Source organism: Panthera pardus, unplaced genomic scaffold (genome assembly GCF_024362965.1).
Source record: "Panthera pardus isolate Hobbes unplaced genomic scaffold, ASM2436296v1 HiC_scaffold_17, whole genome shotgun sequence".
Classification (NCBI taxonomy): Eukaryota; Metazoa; Chordata; class Mammalia; order Carnivora; family Felidae; genus Panthera; species Panthera pardus.
Window position 1 is genome coordinate 88296523 of NW_026526732.1, and position 16371 is coordinate 88312893.

Sequence of the window (16371 nt, forward strand, 5' to 3'; positions counted from 1 at the left end):
AGTTCTTTATAGATTTTAGATACTAATCCTTTATCTGATATGTTATTTGCATATATCTTTTCCCATTCCGTTGGTTCCCTTTTGATTTTGTGATTGTTTCCTTAATTTCTTTTAAGTGAATTTTCATTTTACTTAATAGTTTCTCTAACTTTTTGTTTTGATTTTGTATGCATTCAGGGGTTGTAGCAATAGAGCCCAAACCAAAAGCGGGAATTATTCAAGACTGGTGTGTTCAGCCCTTCTGTAATTGTCCTATCACTTTATCCTAGAGACCCTTCCTTCTTCTGACACTGATTCTTGGGCTGTCATTTTTTGTGTAGATGTAAATTGAATTATATAGTATATATTGTTTTCTGTTTCATTTCTTTAGTGTTTAGCATTGTATTTGAGATTCATCTGTATTATTGCAGGTAACAGTACTTTGTTGATTGTCATTGCTATAAATATTCCATTGTATTAACATATCATACCTTGTTTATTCTGAAATTCATGATCAGTTGAGTTCAGTTTTGGGCTGTTTCTTTTTTTTTTTTTTTTTTCAATATATGAAGTTTATTGTCAAATTGGTTTCCATACAACACCCAGTTCTCATCCCAAAAGGTGCCCTCCTTAATACCCATCACCCACCCTCTCCTCCCTCCCACCCCCCATCAACCCTCAGTTAGTTCCCAGTTTTTAAGAGTCTCTTATGTTTTGGCTCTCTCCCACTCTAACCTCCTTTTTTTTTTTCCTTCCCCTCCCCCATGGGTTTCTGTTAAGTCTCTCAGGATCCACCTAAGAGTGAGAACATATGGTATCTCTCTTTCTCTGTATGGCTTATTTCACTTAGCATAACACTCTGCAGTTCCATCCACGTTGCTACAAAGGGCCATATTTCGTTCTTTCTCATTGCCACGTAGTACTCCATTGTGTATATAAACCACAATTTCTTTATCCATTCATCAGTTGATGGACATTTAGGCTCTTTCCATAATTTGGCTATTGTTGAGAGTGCTGCTATAAACTTTGGGGTACAAGTGCCCCTATGCATCAGCACTTCTGTAACCCTTGGGTAAATTCCTAGCAGTGCTATTGCTGGGTCATAGGGTAGATCTATTTTTAATTTTTTGAGGAACCTCCACACTGTTTTCCAGAGCGGCTGCACCAGTTTGCATTCTCACCAACAGTGCAAGAGGGTTCCCATTTCTGCACATCCTCGCCAGCATCTATAGTCTCCTGATTTGTTCATTTTGGCCACTCTGATTGGCGTGAGGTGATATCTGAGTGTGGTTTTGATTTGTATTTCCCTGATGAGGAGTGACGTTGAGCATCTTTTCATGTGCCTGTTGGCCATAGTTTTGGGCTGTTTCAAATACTACTGGTTTGAGGATCTAGTGTATCTGTATTTTTTTTAAAAAGCATTTACTGCATTGTTGTCCACCATACGAATGCTCTTATTCAAAGAATCCTAGATTATTAGGTGTTATAATAAGTTCTTTTTGCTCTTCAGTGTTTCTCTAGTGAAAATAGATGTATGCGTATTTGGATGAGGTTAAGTTACAGAACTAAGGAAGAATAAGATGGACCAAGAAACTTTCAAACTCCTATTTCTATGCCATGCCTTTTCTATGCCATGCCTTAAGAGCACTTAAGAGGGCTTTTATGAAGTTTTTCGTTACTCCCTGTTGGTTAAATCCTGAAAAGTTGTACCTGGAGTCTTTACTATGCATTTTGAACGTAGGGTTTACAACCTCCTAGTGTCTTAGTTTGAGATGAGTACTGTGGGACCTTGAAGTCATTTAACTTCTTTATGACTACTCCACTTGTGAAGTGGTGATAAAGTAGTATCTACTTCATGGTATGAGGAGTATGAGACATGTGGTATCTGGTATCTGTTGTTGTTTTAATTCACATCAGCTAAGAGAGCAAGGAAAGTAAACCTCTGTGCAATGATACGGGAAAATTAGAAGAATTGACCTAACATCTCATCAGATTTACATCTTTTTGATTCTTTGTTTTAAAATATTTTTTTAAGGTTTATTTATTTTTGAAACAGAAACAGAGACAGAGGGGGAGCGGGGGAGGGGCAGAGAGAGAGGAAGACAGAATCTGAAGCAGGCTCCGGGCTCCGCGCTGTCAGCACAGAGCCCGACGTGGGGCTTGAACTCACGAATCATGAGATCGTGGCCTGAGCTGAAGTTAGACGCTTAACCGACTGAGCCACCCAGGCGCCCCACATCTTTTTGATTCTTTATTGTTGTGAAAACATCTCTAAATTGCTTTTCTAGGTAAGATGGACTGAGACTAAATTGGAGGACTTTTTTTTTTTTTTTTTTTATTCAGTTTTGTGAAGTTCTTGATGAGATAGTTGTGCTTTCCTTCCCCCTTCTTAAAAGACTGTATTCTTAATCATTGGGGGAGTTTTCTAAATGGCTTTGGATTACATTTGCTCAAGACATTCTCTGGATAATGACTCCATGAGACTTAGTGTCCTAAGGATTTGTTTCCAAGTGGAAATAGTAGAGGAAACAAACAACCAAAAAAAACCCCAAAAAACCTCTTAAGGAAAATGACTATTCTTCAGACTACATATTCTAAGTTAAAGCCTATAAACAGTTTTGTTCTCTGAGTTGTATACTGTCAGATCATGCTCCTTGCTGTTTGAATCAGTGAGTTACTATTAACAGCAGTAGTAGTTACCTGTTGTGTGTACCAAATCACACCCAAATTTAGCAGTTTAAAACAAACATTATCTCACAGTTTCTCTGGGTCAAGAATCCAGATGCAGCTGACATAGCAGTGTTGCAAATATTGACAGATTTGATGTTTAGTCAACATATAATACTTTTATACTTGCAAAATATTTATTAAGCATGTAACATATAAAGTTTGAAGTCCCTTGTGTGCCTTTCCCTGGTGCCATCTCTCCTCCAACCCCCTTAGAAGTAATCACTATGCTGACTTTTTTAGTCTGTTAATCCCTTGCTTTGCCTTGCTGTATCTGCCATGCTGTATCTTTGGTTTTACATTTTGAACTTTATACGAAATTACTTGTTTTCATTCAGCCTTATGTTTCTGAGATTCTTACATGTTCTTGCATAAAGTGTAGTTTATTGTGTATGAATATAACACATGGTAATCAGTCTGGACATTTGGATTTTTTGCTACTAAAAACTGTGTGAGGAACATGTTTGTACACGTTTCCTGTTGCATATGTGCCAAATACATACATAAAATTGATGGACCATAAGTTATGTGCATCTTGAACATTCTAAATAATGACAAATTATTTTCCTCAGTATTTATACCACTTTAATTCCCATGAAAAGGGTGTGATCCTTCCAATTGCTCTGTATCCTAAAGTTGGTGTTTTTGTTTTTGCTGTTATATTCCAATAGAACATTATTTACAAAAGCAGGTGGTGGGCCAGATTTGGCCTATAGGCTGTAGTTTCCTGGCCCCTGGCCCGATCTATTACAGTTATATAGAAAATAAAAATAAAAGCTGTGTGTGCAATCAACAACTAAAAGAAAACATCCCAAAGGTTAAATTAGGTGGCATTTAGGTAGTTGAATTATGTGTAACTGTTTTATTTTGTGTGTATATTTTTATTTTGCAAGATTACCAAAATGAGTATATACTACCTTCAAAATGAAGGGGAGAAAAAGAACATTTAAAAGTGTTCATGTATTGGGGCACCTGGGTGGCTCAGTTGGTTAAGTGTCTGACTTCAGCTCAGGTCTTGATCTCATGGCTCATGAGTTGGAGCCCCGTGTTGGGCTCTGTGCTGACTGCTCAGAGCCTGGAACTTGCTTTGGATTCTGTCTCCCTCTCTGTCTACCCCTCCCCCATTCATTCACTTTCTCTCTCTTTCTCTCTCTCTCTCTCTCTCTCTCTCTCTCTCTCTCTCTCCCCCTCTCCCTCCCTCCCCCTCTCTCTCCCTCTCCCTTACCCTTTCTCTCTTTCTCTCTTTCAAAAATAAATAAACATTTAAAAAAAAGTGTTCATGCATTATCTGAGTTCTTGGAATAGCAAGGAAACTGTAACCTGAGATTAAAATATTGCTATAAAATACTACTGACAAGGGGTGCCTGGGTGGCTCAGTCAGTTGAGCATCTGACTTTGGCTTAGGTCATGATCTCCTAGTTAATGAGTTTGAGGCCCACGTCGGGCTGTGTGCTGACAGCTCAGAGCCTGGAGCCTGCTCTGGATGCTGTGTCTCCCTCTCTCTGCCCCTTTCCCTCTCATGCTCTGTCTCTCTCTGTCTCTCGAAAAATGAATAAACATTAAAAAAAATTTTTTTAAATACTACTGACAAGACTAATATTATTTGGATAATATGGAACGGTGAGACTGTGGCTGTAGTTTCAGAATCCATAGTGTACTTTTTTTGGAGTATAGTTGACACACAATGTTACATTAGTTTCAGGTGTTCTCTATGCCAAACTTGGATACTGCTATGTATTTTTAGTTTTTGCCAGTGTGGCAAGTGTGAAATGATAGGTCCTTAATCTTCATTTCTCTTATTTTGAAAAAGAAATTGCATGTTTTTAAAAAATTTATTGGCTTTTTCAATTTTCTATTTGAGTTACCTTTTTTAAAGTTAGGTTGTTTGTGTTTTTCTAACCGTTTTAAGACATTTTTTTAATGTGGTCTGAGCTGTTCACACAGTGATTCCAAATATTTTATTTTTCCTCCCACTGAGTTCCACTCCCCCCATCTTTCTTATGAAAGTAGGGACTTCTGAGCTTTGATTTAGCCATATTCATGAACCCTATAATGATGACTGGAACATACTCATTAGATATTTGAGTTGAATACATTTTATCAGAGGAGATAATCATGTGAGGTGTTTTTTTTTTTTTTTTTTTTAAATCTTTTAAGTAATGTATTACATAGGTAAATTATTCTTCAACCAACTTTGCACTCCTAGGATAAACCTTGATTGGTCATGATGGTGGCTTTTTTGGTTTTTAAATCTCTTGTTGGGCTTGTTTTGCTGTTACCTTATTTGGGATTCTCTTAAAAATTGAGAGGTGAGACTGGTTTATAAATTTCCTGTATCTTATTATTCTTGTCAGGTTTGCATATGAAAACCCTGCTAGCTTCATAAAATGAACTGAGAAGTGTTTTTATTATTACTATTATTATTATTTTAGAGAATGCTATGGACCAGTGAGCATTACATGGGACTCTGTCCCATAATCTGTACCCATCTTTAATAACTAAGGGATAGAAGTGAGTGTGGTAGTTTGTACAATTATTTCTAATGACCTAGTCACAAAACTTGTTTCTAGTAACTGAGTTCTGCTGGTTAGAATTCTTAGTAGCCAGATGGAAGCACTTCTAGTAAGGATGAAACAATAGTTTCATTGAATTAGAGGTATTACTTCCACCTAACCATTTGGTTTCCTTATTCTATTGAAATGAACAGGCAATAATAGTTACCATGTTGGCTGGAATGATTGATGCTGGTTATTAGGGGAAATAGAGTTGCTGCTACACAGTGAAGGCAAGAGGTATATCTAAAACCCAGGGGATTCTGGGGCATCTCATGATGCTAGCATGTTCAGTGGTAAAAGTTAATTGAGATCTGTTACACTCATGACTCACAGGCTACCAACAGCTCTGGATAGTTCAGGAGTGAATGTTTGGGTTCTCCTATTTCTCGTGTCATATTCTGTTTTAGGGCTTACACCTGTCTGCTGTTTAACAGATTGGAAATACATGGCATATATAATATAGTGTTGTCCTTATTTTATTTTATTTTTTTTTAGTCTCATTTAAAATAAGTCTGGAAATGGGCTATTCAGGGATCATATGGCAGTACTATGGCATCATGAGGGTCGTAAGCTTGTGGGGTTTTTTTGTTTTTTTTTTCCTCTGCTCTCCATCCTTAGTACATGATTTCCATCTTATATAGTTACCAAAGTCCAAAATGATGGCTGGAGTTTGAGTTGTCATGTATCCATTTCAGGCAGGAAGCTGGAGAAAAGGGGAAGGACAAAAAGGGGCATAGCAGCTGAAATGAAAATGAGTATTTGGATATGCAGCTAGCAGTCCTGACCCCGGATTCTTTCAGCTGGGTAAATGGGATAATTTTAGAAGGCTTTTAGAATTCCCAGAATATCTTTATACTTTGACCCTCTAAAACAAAATGCTTTGTAGTAATGATTAATTATATCTCACAATATTGACTAAATTATCCTTTGTTTTAGTGTTTTCATCGGTAGTTAGGAGGAACAAAGAATGTCTAAAAATTCAAAAGCCTAATTTATCCCAGTTGGGGCACTTGGGTGACTCAGTTACTTAAAGCGTCTGACTCTTGATTTCACTTCAGGTCATGATCTCATGGTTCATGGGCTCGAGCCCCATGTTGGCTTTGGACTGACAGCATGGGGCCTGCTTGGGATTCTTTCTCTCCCACTCTGTCTCTGCTCCTTCCCTGCTTGCGTACTCTCCCTCTCTCTTTTTCAAAATAAATGAACTAAAAAAAAAAAAAGCCTAATTTATCCAAATTCATTTTCCTGTGAGTTGCAATTTAATGATAGACATTTTTTAAAAGGTAGATTGTCTGCTTTGTGTATATGAAATGATCGTAACAATTATCATATATTCTTTGACCCAGTTTTTGTCCATATCCTTTTAAGATGGACATGACATGATTGCTCTCTGTTCATTTGTTTTTGCTGCTTTCTTGCTAAGTTTTTTAAAAAAGAATTTGTTTTATGAGTTTAATTCTTGCCAATTTTTGTGGACATGAGGTTCTAAAATTTGTTAATGTTTTCTTTGATGTTAGTGGGACTATTAAACCAAACAGTCTGTTTATCTTTTACTTGCTAGTAGCAATCTTTTAACAAAAACATTTACAAATTAAAGCACACTTTATAAAGATGTAAGGATATCAGAGTGTCATCACTGTTAAGAATAATTTTCCTTTGTACATAATTATCAGTTTGAAGTAGAACTTTAAAAGAAGCAATTTCTCTGTTTCATGATAGTGGTAGCAGCAACTTTTTTTTTTATTTACAGGTATATAAACTCACCTGGACATTAGGGAACTAATCTGAAACACATAAAAATGTTAGTTTTTTTTTTTTTTCTTTACAGATTAACATTTATGGACTAAAGGAAGGGATCTTTATGAAGGACACTGAAAAAGAATAGTCAGAAGATAGTTGATTTAGAGTGTGGTGTTAGCAAAGCAAAGATTTAGAGCAGTTGTTCTACATGTATTTTGAATCACAGACTGCTGAAGGGATATTATAGAATCTTCTCGGAAGTGTGTCTCTTCCCCACTTCCTTCCTTCAGGTGTTGATTCCTAGAAACTGTCTCTTTTGGGATGTTCCTGTCAGCAACATATGCAGATTTTAGTTGCTGTACATCTTCATATCTCTTTACAGTCAGTAGCTACCACAACCACTTTTTTGACTTGTGTTGCAATAAATTAGTTTTCCAGTTTTAGAACTTCCTTAAGTTCAGTCACAAAAAATGTACTCTTGTGTCTGGGCTTGTTTTATTCCTTGTGTGTATCCGTAGGTTGTTCTTCTTTGTTACTATATACTAGTCATTTGTTTAAATATAATACCACTTAGTTTGTTTATCTGTTTACCTGTTGATGGACACTTGGATCGTTTCCAGTTTTTGGCCACTGTGAATAATGTTGCTGAGAACACTTTTGTTGTTCACCTGAGTCTGTTCAGTTATTGCCTACCTTCAGGAAGGCCTGCTTGTGTGGCTGACCCTGGACTAACTCCTGTGAACCCAATGCTTGGATGTACTTTGTATTGTGCCTGTTTTACAAGTCCCCAGTAAAAGCCCTGGACTCTGTAACCTCAGCAGGCTTCTCTGGGCAGAAACACTTTGCATATTTTGCTGCTCTTCATTGAGAGAGGAATAGACTTGCTGGATCACGTGGTAGTTGTAAGTTTAACCTGGTAAGAAACTACTAAACGGTTTTCTGTAGTGTTGGGCCACTGTACCCTGCCTCTAGCAAAGTATGAGAACGTCAGTTGCTTTACATTCTTGGCAGCACTTGGTATTGTCAGTTGAATTTTAGCTGTTCTTTTGGGTATGTGTATCTCATTGTTGGTTTAATTGACATCTTCTTGATGACTAACGATGAGGGCCTTTTAAAGTGTGCTTGTTGGCCATTTTGTATATCTTCCATGGTGAAGTGTCTGTCTTTTGTCCATTTTAAAAAATGGGTTATTTGTATTTTAATCAGTTATAGGAATTAATTTTATAGTTTGTTATGCTAATTGAATACGATGTTAACTTATGTAGCTACAAGATCATTGATCACAGGGGTTCAGGAATACAAGTAATGTTTATGAAATAGCCGTAGGCTGTTTTGCTACCTAAAGGCATAAGCCACCAAGTAGTAGACATAAGCAACATGCTGAGAGTGAAGCCAAGCCTTATGGCACCTGTTAATTTATGAAAATTTGGGGGATGTGGCTATCAGCCCACTAAACTCTGTTATGCTAATTTAAGGTTCCTCCTATTCTATATAAGTTATTTGATTAATTGATTATTTATTTATATTTTGAGATAGTGTATGCACCTGAGCATTTGAGTGGGGCAGGGGCAGAGAGAGGGAGAGAGAGAATCCCAAGCAGATTCTTTGAGCTATTAGGGCAGAACTCAAAAAGGGGCTCAATCTCAATAACCATGATATCATGACCTGAGCCGAAATCAAGAGTCCAAACACTTAACGGACTGATCCACCCAGGTGTCCCTATTTGATTATTTTAATCATAATTATTAGAATAGTATTTAGTGTGATTTGTAGTTGTGTCCCTTTTATTTTTACTTTTTTAAAGTTTTTAGAATACTTATTTTGGTTACATTTGGAATATGTGTTATTTCCATTGGCTGTTAGATTTATAATAGAAATATTAATAATAACTACAGCTGATTGTTGACCAACACAGGTTTGAACTGTTAGTTACACTTAATGTGGATATTTTCTGATAAATCCGTACAGTACTATAAATGTATTTTCTCTTCCTTATGATTTTAATACCATTTTCTTTTCTCTAGCTGGTGTTATTGTAAGAATGTGTTGTATAATACATGTAACATATAAACTGTGTGTTAATTGACTGTTTATGTTACCAGTAAGGCTTCCAGTCAAGAGTAGGCTATTAGTTAAGATTTAGGGGAGCCAAAAGTTATATGCAGATTTTCATCTCTGCAGGGAGTGTGCCTCAATCCCCACATTATTCAGGGGTTAACTGTATTCTCAGTCTTGTGATAGAAACACCAGTGTTCATTACCCTTAAAGAGTTACTGCCATTAATAGTTTCTCATAATATTAAAGGACTGCATATATTTCTTTTTTTTAATATGAATTTATTGTTAAATTGGTTTCCATATAATACCCAGTGCTCATCCCAACAGGTGCTCTCCTTAATACCCATCACCCACCCCCCATCAACCCTCAGATTGTTCTCAGTTTTCAGGAGCCTCCTATGGTTTGACTCCCTCCCTCTCTAACTTTTTTTTTCTCTCCCCTTCCCCCATAGTCTTCTGTTAAGTTTCTCAGGATCCACATAAGAGTGAAAACATATGGTATCTGTCTTTCTCTGTGTGACTTATTTCACTTAGCCTAACACTCTCCAGTTCCATCCACGTTGCTACAAAAGGCCATATTTCATTCTTTCTCATTGCCAAGTAGTATTCCATTGTGTATATAAACCACAATTTCTTTATCCATTCATCAGTTGATGGACATTTAGGCTGTTTTCATAGTTTGGCTATTGTTGAAAGTGCTGCTATAAACATTGGGGTACAAGTGCCCCTGTGCATCAGCACTCCTATATCCCTTGGGTAAATTCCTAGCAGTGCTATGGCTGGGTCATAGGGTAGATGTATTTTTAATTTTTTGAGGAACCTCCACACTGTTTTCCAGAGCGGCAAGACTGCATATATTTCACTAAACATCTGTAGTGCCCAAATTTAGTTTGCTGACAGTTATTTTATGATTGCTCAATAAAAATTACCTTTTACTTTTCTATTGATTATTTAGGGCTGTTTGCTGAGTTTTATAGCTATGCTGCATTTCATGGGGCTGTTTCATAAGTGGCCTCCAGATAAATGAGATAGTGCTAGCAAGTATTAAGATCATGTTTAAAAATTCTATAACATATAATCATTCCTTCCAACGGTAAAGTAATTGAGGTTATATTATACATTACTAACAAATCCTTTTTTTTTTTTTTTACAAAGGAGTATAATGATTATTATCCTGTGATTGTCTTATATAATTATATTGTCCCTCTTTCCGTGAACTTATGTACATGCAAATAAGTGTAAATTCACAGAAAATTTTAAAAACACGTTTCTTAGGTTTATGAAGCCTCTAAAAGTTGTTTATGTTGTTTTTGTTGTTAAATATACTTTGGCTGTTCAAATTTTAAGTTTTAGATTGAATTAAAAAAATACTTTGGCTACTGGGTCAGAGTATCTTTAGTATTATTTTAAAGCAGATAAATAGTAATTTGTATCTGTTAACTTTGAATCTGATTTTACTGTTTTACCATTCTTAACTTCTCTCAGTTTTGATTTGTATAAGATCAGTTTTATAACACTCCATATTTTAAACTTAGATTGAGGAAATTATTTGTACCAAAAGAACAGTATCAATTATAGCTGTTTCTTTAACTTGAGTGACTGGCAAATGTTTTGTCAACTTTACTTGATTTTAAGTTGGAAGGAATATAAAAGTTAACATTCCCTTAAATGAGGTGGTTCATAGGAAGTTCTTAGCACTGTGGTGAGTACATAGTAAGAGCTCAAATGTTAGCCGTCACACTTGTTATAGGCACAGTTATTATCATTATTATTGCTGAAAATTGACCCATAGTTAATTTGAATTGTGATGGTGCTATTGATTTCTTGGGACAGGGGTCAGAAAAGGCTGATTTGGATATTACATATAAACATAGAGTTACAGGTCTAAAGATCAGATGGGGGAGCAAATTTGGTATGTAAATGTGAATTTGGTTAAGTTAATTTGTATGTTAATATACACACACATAAGAATATATGTATGATAATTATTAAGTTCAAATGTATTCTGTAGAACTCAGTCTATTATTTCTTTCCACAGCCTTATATTCTGTTATATTATTCTGCGTGTTCTTCTGGATCCCTTTTGTCTACTTCTACTATGAAGAAAAGGATGATGATGATACTAGTAAATGCACTGTAAGTATGTTTGTTTTAGAGGTCCCAATTTAGGGGGAAGAGGAAAGATTATTTCCTCAAAGAATGACATGACTGTTTGAATTTATTGTAGAGTTGTGTTGTCTGATAGAAATACAGTGTGAGCCAGGTGTGAAATTTTAAATTTTCTAATAGTGACATTAAAATAAGTAAAAAGGAGCAGTTGAAATTATTTTTAATGGTATGTTGTATTTGATGTAATAGGTTTCAAGTAGTATTATAATTTTAAATAGAGGCAAAACACATTATTAATGAGATATTAAGTTTCTTTTTTCACACTAAGTCTTTGAAATTTAAAATGTATTTTACATTACAGCACATCTCAGTTTGAACTAGCCATATATCGAGTGCTCAATAGCCACATGTGACTTGTTTAGAGCAGTTCTAGAACAGGGATTGGCAGACTTTTTCCCTAAAAGGCCACAGAGTAAACATTTTAGGCTTTGTGGGCCATATAGTCCCTGTCTCAACTACTCACTTTTGCTCTTGTACTGTAGAAGTAGCCAGAGACAATACTTAATGAGCAATAATGTGATCCAGTAAAATAGGAAGTAGGCTACATGGGGCCCACAGGACAGTCTGCTGACCCTTGTTCTAGAACGTAAAGAACACTTGCAGACAATTTTTACTAATCCAGGATAACACTCATATAAAAACCTGATAAATATAACATACATGCATGTTCCAAATTTCAGACCATTGTCACTTAATATTGGTATAAAAATCTTAACTGAAATACTACCGAATTTAATTCAGAGGTATCTTAAAAATACATTAATATAGTATAACTGAGTTGGGCCCATCTCTAGATTACATGGGTAATTTGGAATCAGCACACCTATTAATATATAGTAATTTAATAGGTCAAAGAAATTGTATGTTGAAAGGTATTTGCTAAAATTGAATAGTTTTTTTCTGATTTAAGGGAAAAAAGCAGCATAAAAGGAATGTCTTTTGTCTTTTTATTGAGTTACAGGAATTTGTTTTATACCTTGGTTATATTTTGTATTTAAGCACAAAAAAATATATGCAGTTTTCACTCAAAAGCCAGAATTATGCTTAATCAGGTTTATTAAAACCTTAAAGTATTTGCATTAAGATCAGGAGCAAGTACATAACAATATTTTAACTGATTACCTGAGTGGTAAAAAGTACAATTTGTTAGAGAAAAAATAAGATGTTTAAATATTTATAAAGAAAGTCAAAATTAATTATTTGCAGATACCTATGTAACTCTATTTGAAAACCCAACATATGTAAGGTAGAGTGGCTGGTTAGGAAATTAATGTTAAAAACTGAATGAGATATATGCTTTCTCTTTTCACTTGTTCTAAAGTTCATCTTCCCCAACTCTTTGGTTGATCTTAAGATCCTCCTTAACCTTTAGTTTTTTTCCTAAAGACTGTCTTAAGTCCTTTGTGAAGAATTCGTTTATATGAAGCATGAATTTAAATTTTAAAAAGTGACTTTTAGAGACTTCATTAGGCTGAGAGACAAAATTTTTTTTTTTTTTTTTACCAATTTAACCTTTTCTTTGAGGTTAACTTGTCTTTTCGTATTTAGAATATCCAGCTTTGTATTTTTCTTTGTCTTTGAACAAAGATAATGATAGATGTCTTATAAACTTACATATATGTTTTATATATTTGTTTTATATAAATACATATTTTATATATAAAGTATATACACATATATGCATATTAAGTATTTATTGCAATTACTATTATAACCCATTTCAATGAATTGGGGGAGAGGTATTATAGATTCTGATTGCTTCCTGTTTGGGGGAATATTTTATTAAATATTCTGATAATTTTACTAATGATGCTCACTGAAGAATTGATTATGTTTTTGAGTACTGATTTTCATAAGGTCTAATCATTGAAAAGATTTTAAAATCTAGTATGGTTTGCAGAGATACTTATGATGTGGCATATATGTTGTTTTTTATTAAATTTTAAGATTCTTTTTTTCAACAAGGAAATTTTATGCAATTGAATATAAATGTACATTTGATATGAAAGTACTGTTACACTGTAGCAAGAATATTTTATATTTTAAAGGTCTTACTAAATGGTATACTTTTTCTCCTTGGCATCTAGCAAATTAAAACAGCATTCAAGTATACTTTGGGATTTGCTGTAATTTGTGCACTTCTTCTTTTAGTTGGGTAAGTCTTGATTTTTTTCCCCCTGAAAATGGAAATAGTATATAATGGAAATAATAAAGACTCATTCAGAAAAATGTAGAAAGAAAATATAAGAAAAAGAATAAACCACCTTTTATATCATCACCAAGCAATAACCACAATTATCCATTTTTGTCTGTGTTGTTCTGCCTAGACATTTTTTTATGTGGTCAGATACATGCAGAGTGCCCTTCCCCCCATACATATGCCCTCCATGTTATAGTTTTACAGAAATGTGATTTCATTTTATGTAATTCTTGATAACCTACTTGCTGACATATTTTAGGTATGTCTTTAGGATAGTAGTGTAGATTCATTATTTTTGACAGTATTGCATTCTCTTTTTAGGATACAGTTTATTTAGGGGCCCCTGGGTGGCTCATTTGGTTAAGCATCCAGTCTTGATTTTGGCTTGGGTCATGATCTCATGGTTTGTGAGCTTGAGCCTCGTGTTGGGCTCTGTGCTGACAGTACAGAGCCTGCTTGGGATTCTCTCTCTCTCTCTCTCTCTCTCTCTCTCTCTCTGCCTCTTCCCTGCTCACACTCTCCCTCTGTCTCTCAAAATAAATAAATGAACATTTAAAAAAAAAAAGATGAAAGTTAAAGGATACAATTTCTTTAATCTTCTAGTGACGACTACTTGGACATTTATGATGTTTGCAGTTTTTCCATTTTTATAAACAGTTCTTTGATGAAAACCCATCTGTGTATCTTTTCGAATCCAATGCATCAGTCTAAATCTTTGAATTAATGTTTGTCAGTGAGTTTCTTTCTTAAATCTTCTTCCTTAACGTTTTAATATCAATAAAGTTTTACAATTTTTTTTATACATTTAAAATTTTCTCTTTGGAAAACATTTATCCTTGTTAATGGAAGACATTTCTCCTTATTAAAATAGGTTTTGATTCTTTTTTTTTTTTTTAATATTAGGAAATGTGTGAGGTGCTAATAAGCTTTTCAAAGTTCCCTTTTGTAATTTGATCTCAGAAACTTCAATAAATAAAAAGTAGCATTTATCAAATGCAATTTGTAGTGGGAATAAAATTGGTCAATAATCTTGTTGTTCTGAGTTCTTAGAACACAAATGCTTTATAATCAAGGCATATTTCCAGTACTCTTTGTCTGCCTTGATGTGTCATGAAAAAAGAGTACTTATTGAAAGAACATTTTTTTAGTAGTTTTTCTATTTATTTTAGGTATTGAATATATTTTTTTAGTGTCTGTTGGCCTTTTAAAAAAGCCAGTTATGTTAATGTGAAAGTTAATGTGAAAGTCTCTTCTCTAGAAACATAAATTATCCAGAACAGAGATCAGCAAACTTGAAAAAAAATTTTTTTTTAATGTTTATTTATTTTTGAGAGACAGAGCATGAGCGGGAGAGGGGCAGAGAGAGAGAGGAAGACACAAAATGCAGAGCAGGCTCCAGGCTCTGAGCTGTCAGCACAGAGCCTGATGCAGGGCTCAGACCCATGAACCATGAGTTCATGATGGGCTGACGTTGGATGCTTAACAGACTGAGCCACCCAGATGCCCCAAACTTTTGTTTTTTAAATGTTTATTTATTTTTGAGAGAGAGAAAGAGACAGCGCAAGCTGGAGACGTGCAGAGAAAGAGGGAAACACAGAACCTGAAGAAGTCTCCAGGCTTTGAGCTGTTAGCACAGAGCCTGACATGGGGCTCGAACTCGTGAACCATGAAATCATAACCTGAACCAAAGTTGGACGCTTAACCAACTGAGCCACCCTAGTGCCCCAGCACACTTTCTTAAAGCGTAGTTTTTTAAGTTAGAGGTCGATACGGTTTTTGTGGCAAATGCTCAACTTTACTGTAGCTCTATAGTAGTTGTAGACAATATGCAAACAGAATGACGTGGCTCAGTTCTAATAACACTTTATTGACAAACACCGGCAGTCAGAAGTTTGCCAGCTCCTGATTTAGAACATAACTGAGAACCATCAGTAAAACCACAAATCTTTATAACAGCCAGAGTATCTGTCCCAGATAAAAGGTATCCGAAGTGTGTGTGTGTGTGTGTGTGTGTGTGTGTGTGTGTGTTTAAGAGAGAGAGAGACCTTGAATGGGGGATAAGTGTAGGGAGAGAGAGAGAGGGAAAGAGAGAGAGAGAGAGAGAGAGAGAGAGAGAGAGAAAAAATCTTAAGCAGGCTCCACGCTCAGCGAGGAATCCAACACAGGGCTCAATCCCATGACCCTGGGATCATGACCTGAACTGAAATCAAGAGTCGGACACTGAACTGACTGAGCCATCGAGGCTCCCCCGGAAGTGTATTTTTAAATTTACTCATTGTTTTCATGGCAGATTACCTTCAATCCTCATTTAGAGTAACATTTTGCACGATTCTGATAGTTTTAACAGATCTCTAGATGACATTTATTTATTTATTTATAATTTTTTTTTTTTTTTACTGTTTTATTTACTTTTAAGACAGAGACAGAGCATGAATGGGGATGGGGCAGAGAGAGATGAAGACACAGAATTTGAAGCAGTCTCTAGGCTCTGAGCTGTGAGCACAGAGCCCAACACAGGGCTCGAACTCAGGAACTGTGAGATCATGACCTAAGCTGAAGTTGGATGCTTAACCAACTGAGCCACCCAGGCGCCCCAACATTTATTTATTTAGAAGCAGTATACTAAAAGTTAAGCAAATGTTTCTTGCAAATATACCAATAACAAGAAGCGACAGTTTGGCCAGCCATTTTGAAGACTGTAACATTCACTTTTTTCCCACATATTATTGTGTACTAGTTATGTTGCAGATACCATGCAAGGTGCTGGTGAAACAGCACTTAACAGAAAAGACAACTCCTTTTCTTCATGGCATACATTCAAGAGAGGCTTAGAGGGGCAGAGAAAGAAAATATACAAAAATAGGTTGTGTTGAGGTTGTGAAATGTTAGGGAAGGCACTGATGAGAAGTTAATATTTGAGAAGACATTTGAAGCAAGTGAGAGA

General features: G+C 35.4%; 1 protein-coding gene across 2 annotated transcripts in view; it reads left to right on the top strand.

The window, feature by feature from the left end:
- The window catches only part of LMBRD1 (LMBR1 domain containing 1), a 112511-nt gene that overhangs the window by 17011 nt on the left and 79129 nt on the right, over nucleotides 1-16371 (top strand). For both annotated transcript variants that reach the window (XM_019417656.2, XM_053904764.1), the window contains exons 4-5: nucleotides 11097-11194; nucleotides 13315-13382. In XM_019417656.2, the coding sequence (XP_019273201.1) occupies nucleotides 11097-11194; nucleotides 13315-13382 (166 nt within the window). The remainder of the gene's footprint in view (nucleotides 1-11096; nucleotides 11195-13314; nucleotides 13383-16371) is intronic.